This window comes from Quercus suber, unplaced genomic scaffold (genome assembly GCF_002906115.3).
Source record: "Quercus suber isolate HL8 unplaced genomic scaffold, Cork oak 2.0 scaffold_414, whole genome shotgun sequence".
Classification (NCBI taxonomy): Eukaryota; Viridiplantae; Streptophyta; class Magnoliopsida; order Fagales; family Fagaceae; genus Quercus; species Quercus suber.
This window is the reverse complement of record NW_027069865.1, coordinates 337,376-353,690: the sequence shown is the minus strand read 5'-3', so window position 1 is coordinate 353,690 and position 16,315 is coordinate 337,376. Positions and strand designations below refer to the sequence as shown.

The 16,315-nt window shown below is 33.1% G+C and overlaps 1 protein-coding gene across 1 annotated transcript; it reads left to right on the top strand.

Moving 5' to 3' along the window:
* The first annotated feature begins 11,926 nt into the window (after positions 1-11,926).
* On the top strand, positions 11,927-13,933 carry LOC112030936 (scarecrow-like protein 23). The gene has a single exon (XM_024063602.2). It carries the CDS (start codon positions 12,269-12,271, stop codon positions 13,520-13,522), a length of 1,254 nt encoding a protein of 417 aa, XP_023919370.2. The 5' UTR covers positions 11,927-12,268; the 3' UTR covers positions 13,523-13,933.
* The last annotated feature ends 2,382 nt before the right edge of the window (positions 13,934-16,315 follow it).

Here is a 16,315-nt window from a genome sequence, read left to right as displayed (position 1 = left end):
GTCACGTATCCCATCTAATCCAAGTTTTTAAATTTTTGTGCCAAGTGAGTTAATTCAATGTGAAAATTAGATTTCAATTAGAGCTTAATTTTAGGTCAAATGTCCCATCTAATGTAAGTTTTTTAATTTTTGTGCCATATGAGTTAATTTAATGTAGAAAACGATGAGTCCAATATAAATAAACCATTAAAAACTTAATATTATATTTAACTTTATATATAAAATTAGAGGAAGAGAGAGTTTGAATGATTTTATATTTATGAGCCATTTTTTATGTATAACTAAAAAAATTCAAATTTATAAGTCATTTATGTAATATACCATGACTATATACGGTCTATTATTAACTAGTTAATATTTTTTTTTAAAACCAAAATTTAGAAAAAATTCAATTAGAATAAAAAAAAAATTCGCTTTCCATACAAATTAAATTGTTTAGATTTTTGCAATAATTTTATACTATTTATATTCAAATTTTTTGAATGCGAAGATATTGAACGTAACAAACTGTAATTAAACTGAACGATCTTATGCACTTATTCCTATTCAATTTAGGAGATACTACTTGACCAATTTATTATTTTGTTTTGTGTTGTATTTAGTATAATTTCACAGATAATAATTGTGAATTGATATTGTATATGTAATATCCAAGAGTAATTTTTAAAATTATATACGTAATAGCAATTATAAAGGTATTGGGCCCAAGAGCTCATTATCTATGTATATATTGGGCCTAGGGCCTAATTTGAGGATGTGAAGTCGTCTGAGGAAGAGTAAACATTATCAGAGAAGTCCGTGTTAGTAAATGAAGAAGTTAGTTTTAGTCATAGGGGCCTAGGAGGATAGTCCGAGGATGAATACTTCCTCGACTAAGCATAGCCGAGGTCAAAAGGTATGGTCTGACACTAAGAGCAACATCCCGAATGATTCCACTGATGAGGACAATTATCCAGAAGGAACAAGACAAAAGGAGGCCATGAAATATCTCAAGGAAAAGCTGCTACCACCGCATTAAATGGTCTGCAGCTAACTTTCTGGCTGCATTCACGTGGAAATGATACCTGAACAATGGTTTTCAGCCTTACAGCTACTATACAAAGACTTTAGAAAGGTGTTGATGAGACAAGTATCAACACTAACCATCTGGTCTACACGTGAAGGGTGGAGATGAAAGGGAAATATAGTATAAAAGAAGAAGAGGGTAATGAGAGAAAATGATCGAGAAATAAAGAGAAAAAGACTATAGCAATCAAGAATTATATTTGTAGCCGTACCTGAAAGAAATATATAAGAACTGATCTCCTCGAACTGTGCCAAAGACAATTTTCTTTAGTGTAAACTTGTCTGTCTTCATTCTCTTGTAATCTAAATCCACTTTAGAGGTTGTTTATTTCATTAAATCCCAGTTTTCCAATCTATTCTCTACAAATTCATTGTTTTGGGTTTTTTTGGCCTAAGTCCATCCACATTTTGGGTTAGGGGCTCAAATTTGATCCTTACAGCAATGTAATGAGAAACTTGGCATAACCAATATCATAAAAATTGTAAGAAAAAACTATTTTAATACCTCCAAATGTCGTGATCGAATTATGTCCTATATGTTTAATAGCCCAAACTAGGATCAATAGTATCACTACAATTCATTATTCCCATGCATAAGCACAGGTTACAAACTAGTGGAATTAATTAGTCATTTCATTATAATAATGGCATTCAAAATTATTGATGGTTTGGCAAAAATTATTTGCATATCATGTAATTAAATCAGTAAAACGTTTTTCTCAAAAAAAATAAAATCCGTAAAACGTTGCTTGGGACTAATTTTTTATAGCCCAATACAATAGGCCCAAAAAAAAAAGATTCACGTATTCAGGTCCAATAAAATTACGAAATTAGGACTAAAACGAAATTGATTTTGCCTAACGGTACCACAAACGATTAGAATGTCGAGTAAATCGTTAAAAAGGGTCATTTGCTAGACAACGAAAAAAAAAAATCATTATAATAATGGCATTCAAAATTATTGATGGTTTGGCAAAAATTATTTGCATATCATGTAATTAAATCAGTAAAACGTTTTTCTCAAAAAAAATAAAATCCGTAAAACGTTGCTTGGGACTAATTTTTTATAGCCCAATACAATAGGCCCAAAAAAAAAAGATTCACGTATTCAGGTCCAATAAAATTACGAAATTAGGACTAAAACGAAATTGATTTTGCCTAACGGTACCACAAACGATTAGAATGTCGAGTAAATCGTTAAAAAGGGTCATTTGCTAGACAACGAAAAAAAAAACAAAAAAGGCAAGGCAAGATATATGTGAAAATTTTGAAGTCCAAACTAACTCTTTATAAAGCTACTGCTTGATCTTAAGCATAAAATTATTTTCGTCATATGGTCCAAGTCTGCATGAAAAGCCCAAAAAAAGAAAAAAATTGTGGGCGTCATGGCTTGGTAGGAAAAAGAGAGCTTTTCCTTCACCTGTTATGGGCTGGGAAATCTTGTAAATGTGTTACGAGTGTTTGCATGCCCACTAGCCTATGTTAGAGTATTAACATCCAGTTTTTACAAATTATTTCATTTTATTATCTTAAAAACTATTTTATCTATTATACCATACTACTTTACAACACACTATCCCAAACTCTATTTTTCTTGCCATTTTAATTAAATATCTTTCTATTCTATTTAAATACTAGTTTTTCTCTCTCCAACAACCAATAATACATTTCTTTTTCTTTTTTTCATCCACCCAACGCCACTTCTCTGCTCCTCCTTTACATTTCACTGCTTCTCCTTCACATAAAGAAGACCCACAACATTCTCTTCAAATAAAAATGGCGAAAAGCACATTTTCGTCCCTACATTTTCACACGATTTCCATTTTGGTCCCTAAATTTTTTTTTTACCGCTTTTAGTCCCTATCCTGAAAAACGCCTATTTTTTTAGTCCCTGCCGTTACATCAGAGACGGAAAATGCTGACGTGGCAAACGGATGGCACTGTTGGCTGACGTGGCCATTAAAATAATAATAAAAAATATTATTTGGTATTAAAAAAATTTAAAAATTAATTTATTAATTTTAACTAAGTAAAAAAAATTAAAAACAGAATTAAAAACAAAAAAATTCCATGTCTTTTTATGTCTTTTATTGGCTGCACCTGAATTTATTTGATGACTGTTGGAATTCCATATAATAGCTACATTTGAAGAGTCTGGGTTAATGGAGAGACACATGATGGTGGAATTAAATTAATAAGAAGTGGGATTTATGGTGGAGATAGTGGTGAGAATTAAATTAATAAAAAGTGGGTTTTATGGTGGAGATAAGGGTGAGATTTATTTTATATTTATTTGTATTTTAAAATTTAAAAAACTAATTTTAAATTGTTGAACAATTACAAAAAATATGGTGGAAATGATATGGCTGCTGACGTGGCTCAATGTGAGCGTAGCAACATTGAATGCTACGCTTCAGCTTTTAGTAATATATAGATTGGGCCCAGGAGCTCATTATCTATGTATATATTGGGCCTAGGGCCCAATTTGAGGATGTGAAGTCGTCTGAGGAAGAGTAAACATTATCAGAGAAGTCCGTGTTAGTAAATGAAGAAGTTAGTTTTAGTTATAGGGGCCTAGGAGGATAGTCCGAGGATGAATACTTCCTCGACTAAGCATAGCCGAGGTCAAAAGATATGGTCTGACACTAAGAGCAACATCCCGAATGATTCCACTGATGAGGACAATTATCCAGAAGGAACAAGACAAAAGGAGGCCATGAAATATCTCAAGGAAAAGTTGCTACCACCGCATTAAATGGTCTGCAGCTAACTTTCTGGCTGCATTCATGTGGAAATGATACCTGAACAATGGTTTTCAGCCTTACAGCTACTATACAAAGACTTTAGAAAGGTGTTGATGAGACAAGTATCAACACTAACCATCTGGTCTACACGTGAAGGGTGGAGATGAAAGGGGAATATAGTATAAAAGAAGAAGAGGGTAATGAGAGAAAATGATCGAGAAATTAAGAGAAAAAGACTATAGCAATCAAGAATTATATTTGTAGCCGTACCTGAAAGAAATATATAAGAACTGATCTCCTCGGACTGTGCCAAAGACAATTTTCTTTAGTGTAAACTTGTCTGTCTTCATTCTCTTGTAATCCGAATCCACTTTAGAGGTTGTTTATTTCATTAAATCCCAGTTTTCCAATCTATTCTCTACAAATTCATTGTTTTGGGTTTTTTGGGCCTAAGTCCATCCACATTTTGGGTTAGGGGCTCAAATTTGATCCTTACAGCAATGTAATGAGAAACTTGGCATAACCAATATCATAAAAATTGTAAGAAAAAACTATTTTAATACCTCCAAATGTCGTGATCGAATTATGTCCTATATGTTTAATAGCCCAAACTAGGATCAATAGTATCACTACAATTCATTATTCTCATGCATAAGCACAGGTTACAAACTAGTGGAATTAATTAGTCATTTCATTATAATAATGGCATTCAAAATTATTGATGGTTTGGCAAAAATTATTTGCATATCATGTAATTAAATCAGTAAAACGTTTTTCTCAAAAAAAATAAAATCCGTAAAACGTTGCTTGGGACTAATTTTTTATAGCCCAATACAATAGGCCCAAAAAAAAAAGATTCACGTATTCAGGTCCAATAAAATTACGAAATTAGGACTAAAACGAAATTGATTTTGCCTAACGGTACCACAAACGATTAGAATGTCGAGTAAATCGTTAAAAAGGGTCATTTGCTAGACAACGAAAAAAAAAAATATAATAATGGCATTCAAAATTATTGATGGTTTGGCAAAAATTATTTGCATATCATGTAATTAAATCAGTAAAACGTTTTTCTCAAAAAAAATAAAATCCGTAAAACGTTGCTTGGGACTAATTTTTTATAGCCCAATACAATAGGCCCAAAAAAAAAAGATTCACGTATTCAGGTCCAATAAAATTACGAAATTAGGACTAAAACGAAATTGATTTTGCCTAACGGTACCACAAACGATTAGAATGTCGAGTAAATCGTTAAAAAGGGTCATTTGCTAGACAACGAAAAAAAAAAAACAAAAAAGGCAAGATATATGTGAAAATTTTGAAGTCCAAACTAACTCTTTATAAAGCTACTGCTTGATCTTAAGCATAATATTATTTTCGTCATATGGTCCAAGTCTGCATGAAAAGCCCAAAAAAAGAAAAAAATTGTGGGCGTCATGGCTTGGTAGGAAAAAGAGAGCTTTTCCTTCACCTATTATGGGCTGGGAAATCTTGTAAATGTGTTACGAGTGTTTGCATGCCCACGAGCCTATGTTAGAGTATTAACATCCAGTTTTTACAAATTATTTCATTTTATCATCTTAAAAACTATTTTATCTATTATACCATACTACTTTACAACACACTATCCCAAACTCTATTTTTCTTGCCATTTTAATTAAATATCTTTCTATTCTATTTAAATACTAGTTTTTCTCTCTCCAACAACCAATAATACATTTCTTTTTCTTTTTTTCATCCACCCAACGCCACTTCTCTGCTCCTCCTTTACATTTCACTGCTTCTCCTTCAGATAAAGAAGACCCACAACATTCTCTTCAAATAAAAATTGAACCCACATTGCAAACCATGGAGATTATAAAGAACGCAGAAAATCCCAACTTAAAATAAAACAAATAGAGTGAAATTCAAAATAAAAACCCAACCACCACCATAAACACAAAAACCAGCCACCACAATAAACAAAAAATCCAACTAGCACCATTAAACAAAAAACCTAGCCAGCACCATTAACACAAAACCCACCACCACCATTAAACAAAAAACCCAGCCACTAGAATAAAAATAAAAAATAAAAATAAAAACTAGCCACCACCATAAACAAAAAACCTAGCCATCACCACCACAAAACAACCCATCCAACACCACCCCAATCTGCCACATCTACAACGTCAAACCCACATCTACCACATCAAACCCACGCCAATTGGCCACATCTCCACCATGGAGGCTTGATTCATGGAGAGAGAGAGAGAGAGAGAGAGAGAGAGAGAGAGAGAGAGAAGGCCTCCACCATGGTGGTCCAACCACAATGGCTTTGACCCATCGACCCAAAACCCACTTCCAAACACTGATCTACCAATCCAAGTTAAGAGAGAGAGAGAGAAAGAGAGAGAGGCTGAGATGAAAGGAGAGTCTTGGACAAGAAATAGAGAGAGAAGTGAGTCAGGGAGAAAGAGAAAGAATGAATAAAAATGAATATTTTATTTTTGCAATTAAGTTACAGTGCCGTCCTAAATTTAGGATGGTATTGTAGCTCATTTATAAATTTTTTTACAATTACAAGACCGTGTAATGGGCTTTTTTTGTGCTTTGATGCTAAAATATACTATATTATACAATATAGCATGTCGGGTACTGATGCTCTTACTGTGCTATGCAAGAAAGTCAAGTACATGACGAAGACTTAAGGATGTATCCAAATCATTTCTCTAAAAGGGAGTGGGGTGGGGCATCTCTAGAACCAAGATAAAATTGTATAGACTAAAATCACACACATACATACGTGCAAACGATCGTATGTAATTATCTATGTATTCTATTTAGCACCCAAAAAAAAAAGAAATTAGGTCAAATGAATTTTACTAATTGAAGCTCCCATTCTACTTATATTTAAATATGATTTTTTCCCCTCTCCTCACACTCCTCCATCCTTAATCCATTTTGGCTGAGACACCTCAGAAACCATTGTCGCTCAACAAACCACATATTTGACTAAAATCATCACCACATATATGCCCAACCTAACCACTAGCTTGATAATCACCATTGCACACATGCACTTATAGATTTAAGAAGTAAAATCACTATCACCTAACTCAACCACCATTACACACATCGATACTCATTTCCACCTAACCTAGCCACTTCAATCACTTCATACCCATACTTCAAATAAGGGGTGGCAAAATTGGTCACCACCTACGAACCCAACATGACTTGACATAAAATTAGTAAATTATGGGTTGAGGCTTAATAGGTTTATATTCGGGTTGACACGATTGGCCCGTTTAATAAACGGGTTGGATTAGTGGTCAACCCATGAAACTCGTTTGACCTGTCTCGCCTATTTAATTAAATGACATTTTACTAATATACCCTTTAAACCCTAGATATTTAAACTTATTAGTTGTTGTGATTTATTTTCTTTGACATATTGTGATTGATTATTTGTGATATTGAGATATGCTTTAATTTTGAATAATTATTTGTGATGCAGTTACTCGTTAGTTCTGAATTTCATATTAAAAATATTTATTTGTTTGTTTATTCATAACTTTTTTTTTTCATTTTGATAAAATCTAATAAACAGGTTGACACAACTGACCTGTTTAATAAATGAGTTGTGTTAAGGTTAAGGAATCTTAACCCATTTAATAAATATGTCGGATTAGTGTTGACTCATATAGTTAGATACTCATGAGTTGACACGATATAAACCCAACATGCAAACACAAATTGTCGATCCTACTTCAAATAACCTCGAGGTCCACACAAAGCCCAAAATCACTGCCACTTGAAAACCTAAATCATTGCCGCTAAAAAACCCACATCGAAATCAAAATCACCATCGTTGAAAGCCCATCCACCACTATGTCAAACCTAGGTCACCGTCAAAAACCCAAACCATTGCCCACCTTTGTCCTCCATCACCATTGATCTGAGAGAGAGAGAGAGAGAGAGAGAGAGAGAGAGAGAGAGAGAGAGAGAACATTAATGAAGAAAATATCTACACAAGAATCATCATGTATGTGAGAGTCATCAGGCACTCTCGTCAGTTTGATATGAATCATGCCAATCAAGGTAGCACAATGCTTGCCCCTTACATGCTATTGGATGGGTCCCTACCTTGATGGACGAGTCCTCATATGAATGGAAAATCTACTCAACCTATCATCTCCATGTGTGATAATGAACAAGATAAAGTCTTCTACAAACATGCCCCTACTGCCCTAAAACCAAGGATCTCTGGACAAGCTATATCCCTCCAAAGATATCAGAGATGATAACCCCTATTGCTCTGAAACATTGATAATTAAAAAAGTGCCTATATTCTCGACAAAGAGATAAGCTCTAAGCTACTATATAAATGGCTATGCCCCCTCCTTTTAAAAGGGTACATGAAAAACACAATTTTCAACTTTTAGAGTTCTTGGAAATTTTGTGAGGTACTGATGCTCTTTGAGAGTGTATTTGTCCTTAAAGGTCTTTTGGAGCTCTCCGTTTGGACCATCGACTCACTGATGATTTTTATACATCATCAAACATATTTAAAATAGAATAAAAAAATAAAAAATAAAACATTTGATTTTAACATTGGCAATGAACAGTGCTCCATATTAGTATTGATTACTATTCATTGCAAAAGAAACATGCTAATTTTAGTTGAATTGCTAAATATAGCATCTAGCAAGCCATATGCAAAAGCTCTTATAAAATCAAAAGCCGACAAAAAGCTCCAACATTAACTCACCCCACCAAAATTTCTTGTGTCAATTAACTTTATTGTATTTAGCAACACGTACAAGTTTACATTTTTCTCCATACTCTTCTAAGTTTTTTTCCTTCCCCCATTTGTCATTCAATGATACAAATTATTAATAATAAGAAGTTTGTTCTTTCACCCTATCTCGTTTTTTTTAAAAAAAAATCAATTTGGTAACTGTGGGAATACAACGTGGTATTCTTACTCTCACATTATTAACAAATTATAGTATGAATTTAATTAGTAAGACTTATTATTATATGAGAACAAAGAATATCATGTTGTTATGCTCTTAGAGTATTTAATAATTATTGTCTTGATTAATCACATTGACATGCCCTGATTAATAAGGTACTAGTGGCTATCATCAATCGCTTTATGTGAGGAGTAAACTTGATTTCACAACACGAACTAGGTTGAAGAACGTAGAAACAAGAGTTTGATGCATTAACAAGACAACAAAAAGTACCCCACCAACTTTAACCCCCTAAAAAACCTAATATAAAGCTTGATTTATCACAATTATAATGTAAAGAATTAATGGTTTGGTTCAAAAAAAAAAATTGAGAGGCTCAATTCAAAAGTTGAAAAATCAAAAACTAAATTAACATTCATGTTGAAGTCTAGAGGTGACAAATAACCCACATATATTTAACCATTTTTCAGGATAATTAGTTAATTCTTTTTTGTTTGTTTATTTTTGATAATTTTAGGGTCCGTTTATTTTGATAATTTGATAATTGGGGAGAAATTATTTGAATTACATGTGTGTCTTTATTAAAAATATCCTGAGTTATCAATTGACCTATAATATTTTTGCTTTTTATATTTAGGGTCCGTTTGATTAGACGTTTTAAGAAATTAAAAGAGCATCTCTAAAACCCAAAATTCTGTTTTATATCTACAACTTCTCATAACTTTTTTGCAAAATCTTATTTTAAACTTAAAACACAGTTTTCTAACAATTTATACAAATGCGTCCTTATTTAAGTTTAGAAGTGTTGTTATTTTCAGTAATTGAATTAATTTAGATATTACCCTTCTATCAAATATATTTTTTAACATTTACCCTATAAATAATGAGTAAGATTGGCGTGAAAGCAACCATAGTTTTGTGTACGTAGACAAATTCTTAACTTTAATTATAACTTCTAAAGTATCCACTAAAGTAGAAATTACATATTGAGCTAGAGCATTTTCTAGAAAGAAAAATGATGCCATATATCATCATTATTTCTTATAAAAAAAATAAATAAACAAACATTAAGACTGAGCAACCTCCTGTTAAATTAATATATATTAAAAATTATTTGAATTACATGTGTGTCTTTATTAAAAATATCCTGAGTTATCAATTGACCTATAATATTTTTGCTTTTTATATTTAGGGTCCGTTTGATTAGACGTTTTAAGAAATTAAAAGAGCATTTCTAAAACCCAAAATTCTGTTTTATATCTACAACTTCTCATAACTTTTTTGCAAAATCTTATTTTAAACTTAAAACACACTTTTCTAACAATTTATACAAATGCGTCCTTATTTAAGTTTAGAAGTGTTGTTATTTTCAGTAATTGAATTAATTTAGATATTACCCTTCTATCAAATATATTTTTTAACATTTACCCTATAAATGATGAGTAAGATTGGCGTGAAAGCAACCATAGTTTTGTGTACGTAGACAAATTCTTAACTTTAATTATAACTTCTAAAGTATCCACTAAAGTAGAAATTACATATTGAGCTAGAGCATTTTCTAGAAAGAAAAATGATGCCATATATCATCATTATTTTTTATAAAAAAAATAAATAAACAAACATTAAGACTGAGCAACCTCCTGTTAAATTAATATATATTATATGGTCATGACTCATTTTGACGTATGAACTACTTTTTCGCACAACCACCCAAAACAATAAGGGAAACAATAATAAAATCATCAGCACGATGATCATTGATCACACATATAAATAATGAAACCATGAAAAATTAAAAAATAAAAAATAAAAAGAGAAAGCAAAATCCCAAAGACAAAGGCAAAGACAGAGACAAAACCCCTCCCCATCTTAATTTATCCCAAAGCAACATGCCAACATCCCAAGAATCCGAAGAATGGAACCTCCATTAATTTAATAAGCTATATCCCCTCAATATATAAAGGGTTTGTGGAAACCCCAAAAAAAAAAAAAAAAAAGAAAGCAAGAAATTGACTTAACGAAACGACACCACTCCCAAGTCCTATCTCTCTCTTAGCGGAGTAGCTAACGAGGAAAGTAGTGAATATTAAGTCCTCCTTTTCACAGCTAAAAAGTTTTTGAACTTTTTTTTTTCTTCTTTCTTTTAAAATAATTTATTCTTGTCTCCATTCTCCCATCTTTCTCTTACTTTTTCCTCTTCATTTTTCTCTTTCCTCGAACATCCTCAAAATTATATTCCTTAATCCTTATTAAGATCTCGATGAGCATCGTTTAAAAGTTTTGTGCCCTTCCTTATTATACAATTATTTTTAATTAAGCACCATAAAATTCATTAACTTATTTATAAGGATGTTACTAACGAGTGTCTTTAGGGCACTTATTAATAATTTATTTTAGAAAAATTTTGACTTTATTTTTATGAGAAATAAAAAAAATTGTCAAAATATTAATTACTTTTTTTTCATTTTCTATAAAAACTTTATTTAAATGAGACACTCATTAGCATTTTCCTATTTATAATTATACAACACTTTGGAATGTCCAATAATAATTTGATACTCTCTTGTGTTAGCTCAACTGGTAAAATCTCTGATAATTGTATAAGAGATCTAAGGTTCAATCCCTGCCTATATTAAAAACTAATTGATGTCTTGATTTGATGATAAAAAGTTATCATCAGGAGCAGACGCCATAAGTTGAAACTCACTCTCTAAAAAAAACTGATAAAATCTTTTAATAAGTGTTTTTTATAAGCTCCTAAAAACTTTCAGTCTCTCCATCTATATTATCTTTTTTTTTAGAATTTTTTTTTTTTTTGAGAAACCATCTATATTATCTTTATCTGATAATAAATAACTATCATAAAGAGTAGACGTTATTAATTAAAAATTTATTCACAAAAATTTGAAAAGTGTTTGATATATAAATTTAAAAACGTGTGTTTCATTATTTGAAAAAATATATAATATTCTTATAAAAAATATATATATATATATATAATATTATTTAAAAATATATTCTTATAAAAATATATATATATATAATATTATTTAAAAGTTAAAAACTTATATATGAGTTGTCACGACAAACGAGGCGGTAGCCTCTTATCTCATCGCATGTCAGAAACAGAGGTTTCTCCTTAACAAGACAGTATAGTATAATTTTATTATCCTTTTGTCTCCATATGATCCCATATGATATGTTTCTCTCATAAGTCATAAATTTTTTCACTCTCTCACACGGTCATATCATTTTTTCTCTCTTCATTCACTCATATCCCTTTTATTTTTCTCTGAGAGAGAGAGAGAGAGAGAGAGTCTGACACAATACAATACACCGTCTTCCTCTTTCCGCAACTCCTCTGTACTCACTCCCCTTGTCTTTCTCTCTTCCCTTTGTCTCTTTTCTCCCTAAACCTATTCACTTTTTTTTAATTCTCTCTCTCTTTCTCATTCTCTCTCTATCTCTAAAATTCTATCTCTCTCTGATCGAACGATCATGCTTCAGAGCTTGGTTCCGCAATCTCCAATATCTAACATGAATCCGAAGCGCGTGGACCGCGACGACAGCTCCGGCGATGAAGCCACCACAGCAACGAAGCGTCGAAATCTCTCCGACGAAGCCTCCGTTTCCGGCGAGAAAGCGCTCGTCGAAGAACCACACCGCGACGAGAGCGAGTCGAGCGGGCTCAGACTCTTGGGTCTTCTTCTGCAGTGCGCCGAGTGCGTCTCCATGCAAAATCTCGACGACGCCACCGACCTCCTCCCCGAAATCGCCGAGCTCTCCTCTCCCTACGGTTCTTCGCCGCAGAGAGTTGGCGCGTTCTTCGCTCACGCGCTCCAAGCGCGCGTGATCACTTCTTGCTTGGGCATCTACTCGCCACTGAGTTCGAAAACCCTGACCTTGACTCAGACTCAGAAAATCTTCTCGGCCTTGCAATCCTACAATTCAATCAGCCCGTTAATCAAGTTCTCTCACTTCACAGCGAACCAGGCGATTTTCCAAGCATTGGACGGCGAGGATCGCGTCCACGTCATCGATTTGGATATAATGCAAGGACTTCAATGGCCAGGATTGTTCCATATCCTCGCGTCTCGGAATAAAAAGATCCGATCCATGCGGGTCACCGGGTTCGGATCCTCCTCCGAGTTGTTGGATTCGACCGGGAAAAGACTCGCCGACTTTGCCACGTCATTGGGTCTGCCTTTCGAGTTTCAACCGGTGGAGGGAGAGGGCGAGGCTATAGTGGTTCACTGGATGCACCATTGTTTGTACGATATTACTGGGAGCGATTTAGGAGCGTTGAGATTGTTGACTATGTTGAGGCCCAAACTGATCACGATCGTAGAACAGGATCTGAGTCATGGGGGCGGGTTTTTAGCTAGGTTTGTGGATGCTTTGCATTATTACAGCGCGTTGTTCGACGCGCTTGGTGGGGATGGATTGGGTGGGGACAGTATAGAGAGGCATATGGTGGAGCAGCAACTGTTTGGGTGCGAGATTCGGAACATTGTGGCTGTGGGTGGGCCCAAGAGGACTGGCGAAGAGAAAGTTGAGAGGTGGGGCCATGAGTTGGGTCGGGTCGGGTTTTGTCCCGTTTCCCTTGCGGGTAACCCGGCTGCTCAAGCAAGCTTGTTGCTTGGGATGTTCCCTTGGAAGGGTTATACCTTGGTGGAAGAGAATGGGTGCTTGAAGTTGGGTTGGAAGGATCTTTCTTTGCTCACTGCCTCTGCCTGGCAGCCAGTCGATTGAATTTCTATTCGATTCGATTCAATTGGATTCATTTCCGATCGATTCAAATCCGTGGAAATAGGTTGATGCATAAAAAACATGCGTTCATGGGTGGGGATGATGAGCATAGGATCATGTTTATCTAATTTTTTGGAACATTTTAATGTTGCTGAAGTGTAAGGGGTGAGAGGGAGGGGTTTGTGGACTTTTTCTTTTTTCTTTTTTCTTTTTTTTGTACTTTAATAAATACACTTTTGTTAGGACATTTGCGACATGGAAGCATCAAGTGAAGTAGGCTTTGTTGTAATTCTTTGTAAGGAAACAAATGTAGTTAAATTTGTTCTTATCTTATGTATTTGAGTAAACGTAAACAAAAATTAAAGCAAAATTATACTCTCTATTTGGAGGAAGAGGCTCAAGGGATTCAATTCATCCTTCTTCTTTTTTCTTTAAATGAAGGGATAGGTACTAAATTGAAATGGGAATCCTTGAATTTTTAAACACTACTTGTAATTGTTTAAGTTATTTGAATATTTGACTTGTGTTCCCTTTTCTATACTATAAATTAAGTGGAAGTCGTTGATTTGACTCAGCTTTTATGGAGGTTTTAGGAACATAAAACATTTTTAATTAATTTTCACAATCATTGGTATGGGCTTTCTGAATGGTTTTATAGAAAATTGATATTGTTCTTGTGATGACTTGCTTTTCAAATATGGGCCTTATCCTCTTTGGCAATATGGCTTCATTTATTTAAGTTTTTCTTTTCTTTTTTCTTTAGTTGCAACCAATCCCCCCACCCACCCCCAACACCAAGCGGCGGCGACTAATGATCATCAATCCAAGCTATCAAAATAGAGATTATTTTTACAATATGACTCCTCATTTTTTTTTGGTTGCAACTAAAAAAAAGTAATGATGGTGAGACCTTTAAGAAATTGTCAAAAGAGAAAGAAATTGAGAATCTGCATGCCACTAGGATGAACTGTGAACTGTGAAAGCTCTGGTAATGATGGTGAGATATATGCTACTTTTTTCCAATCCTATGTCCCAACTTTTGGCTTATAAGTCAAATGAGGGCATACACTACACGTGCATTGACAAAAATAATCTTTCTTAAAGTGGAATCAATTAATCGTCTATGCAACCATAATCAAATCAGCACACTAGTATGTCTGTGTGGCACTCAGCAAAAAAAAATTTTAAAAAAAAGGCATGTCTGTGTGTAAAGGCAACACCAAGAAAATTGAACCTCAATAATTTCGAAAGTACTATTTTATTGAAAGAAATTTTAGAGCAAAATGTACAGTTCCATGTTACCCTAGTGATACTTTATTGCTTTTGGGAGATATGAGTACAACTTTCATATCTACCGTGTACAAAAAGGAAAAGTTGCATTTGTTTTTTAGTAGTCGAAGTCTTTGGGTAATATGATTGTTTTTCTTTTCTAATTACGTCGTTGACATATGAGGACCAGCAAGTGGGATACGAAACGATAAATAAATCAGAAAACTTACTAATCAAGCTCAAAAAATCATTGAAGAAAACAGAAATTCTCATCTAGTCTATTCGCATTATAATGAACCTCGCGGTTTGATAAGAAGAAAAAGAAAGAAAGAAAGAAAGAAACTCACCATAAAATTGGGGATAATTGCATTATTTAATAGTTTAAAACCCAAAGCCCTTTTTTTTTTTTTTCTTTTTTCTTTACACTATTATAGTGGGCTGGACTCAACAGATTTGTAGTGGGAAGTTGGGAGTGGAGACCGGAGACTCATCAAAGATCAAAGGTTTTTTTTTTTTTTTTTTTTTGCAATTTGGATAATTGTGTGTTTTGAAATTTTTGGCATTGTAGATAGTTTTGGGCCTATTTTTGAGGGTGAGAGAGGAGAATGGGATTTGAAAAAAAATTAACTAGGGAGTAGTTTTTTTTTTTAATTGAATTATTAATTAAATTTTAATTACTTATATACTCTCATTTATTTATTTGTTTAAAGTAATGTTAGGTAAAGCTTAGGGGTGATTTAGAGAATTGAGAAATTAGGTACTAACATTTTGAATCCCCTTAATATATAAAAATAAGGTAAAAGAGAGATATATTTAATTAAATTTTAATTTTTTAAACATATTTTTATTAAAGTACATTCTAAATAATTTTTTTTTATAAAAATTAAACGTAGAGAGACAAAAGTTTAGATAAATTATTTCTCAAAGTTCAAGGTTATCTAATTTTAAATTAGAAGAACAGTGGATTAATTTGATTTTGACCTAAAGTTTAGGTGCTATGTTTTGCATTTTATCAGGGCAAAAAAGAAAAAAGAAAAAAAAAAAAAAGGGCTTTGGGTTTTAAACTATTAAATAATGCAATTATCCCCAATTTTATGGTGAGTTTCTTTCTTTCTTTCTTTCTTTTTCTTCTTATCAAACCGCGAGGTTCATTATAATGCGAATAGACTAGATGAGAATTTCTGTTTTCTTCAATGATTTTTTGAGCTTGATTAGTAAGTTTTCTGATTTATTTATCGTTTCGTATCCCACTTGCTGGTCCTCATATGTCAACGACGTAATTAGAAAAGAAAAACAATCATATTACCCAAAGACTTCGACTACTAAAAAACAAATGCAACTTTTCCTTTTTGTACACGGTAGATATGAAAGTTGTACTCATATCTCCCAAAAGCAATAAAGTATCACTAGGGTAACATGGAACTGTACATTTTGCTCTAAAATTTCTTTCAATAAAATAGTACTTTCGAAATTATTGAGGTTCAATTTTCTTGGTGTTGCCTTTACACACAGACATACCTTTTTTTT

Bases quoted from the DNA above. Each gene is read 5' to 3' on its own strand.
- LOC112030936 (XM_024063602.2), top strand. From the start codon at position 12,269: ATGCTTCAGAGCTTGGTTCCGCAATCTCCAATATCTAACATGAATCCG.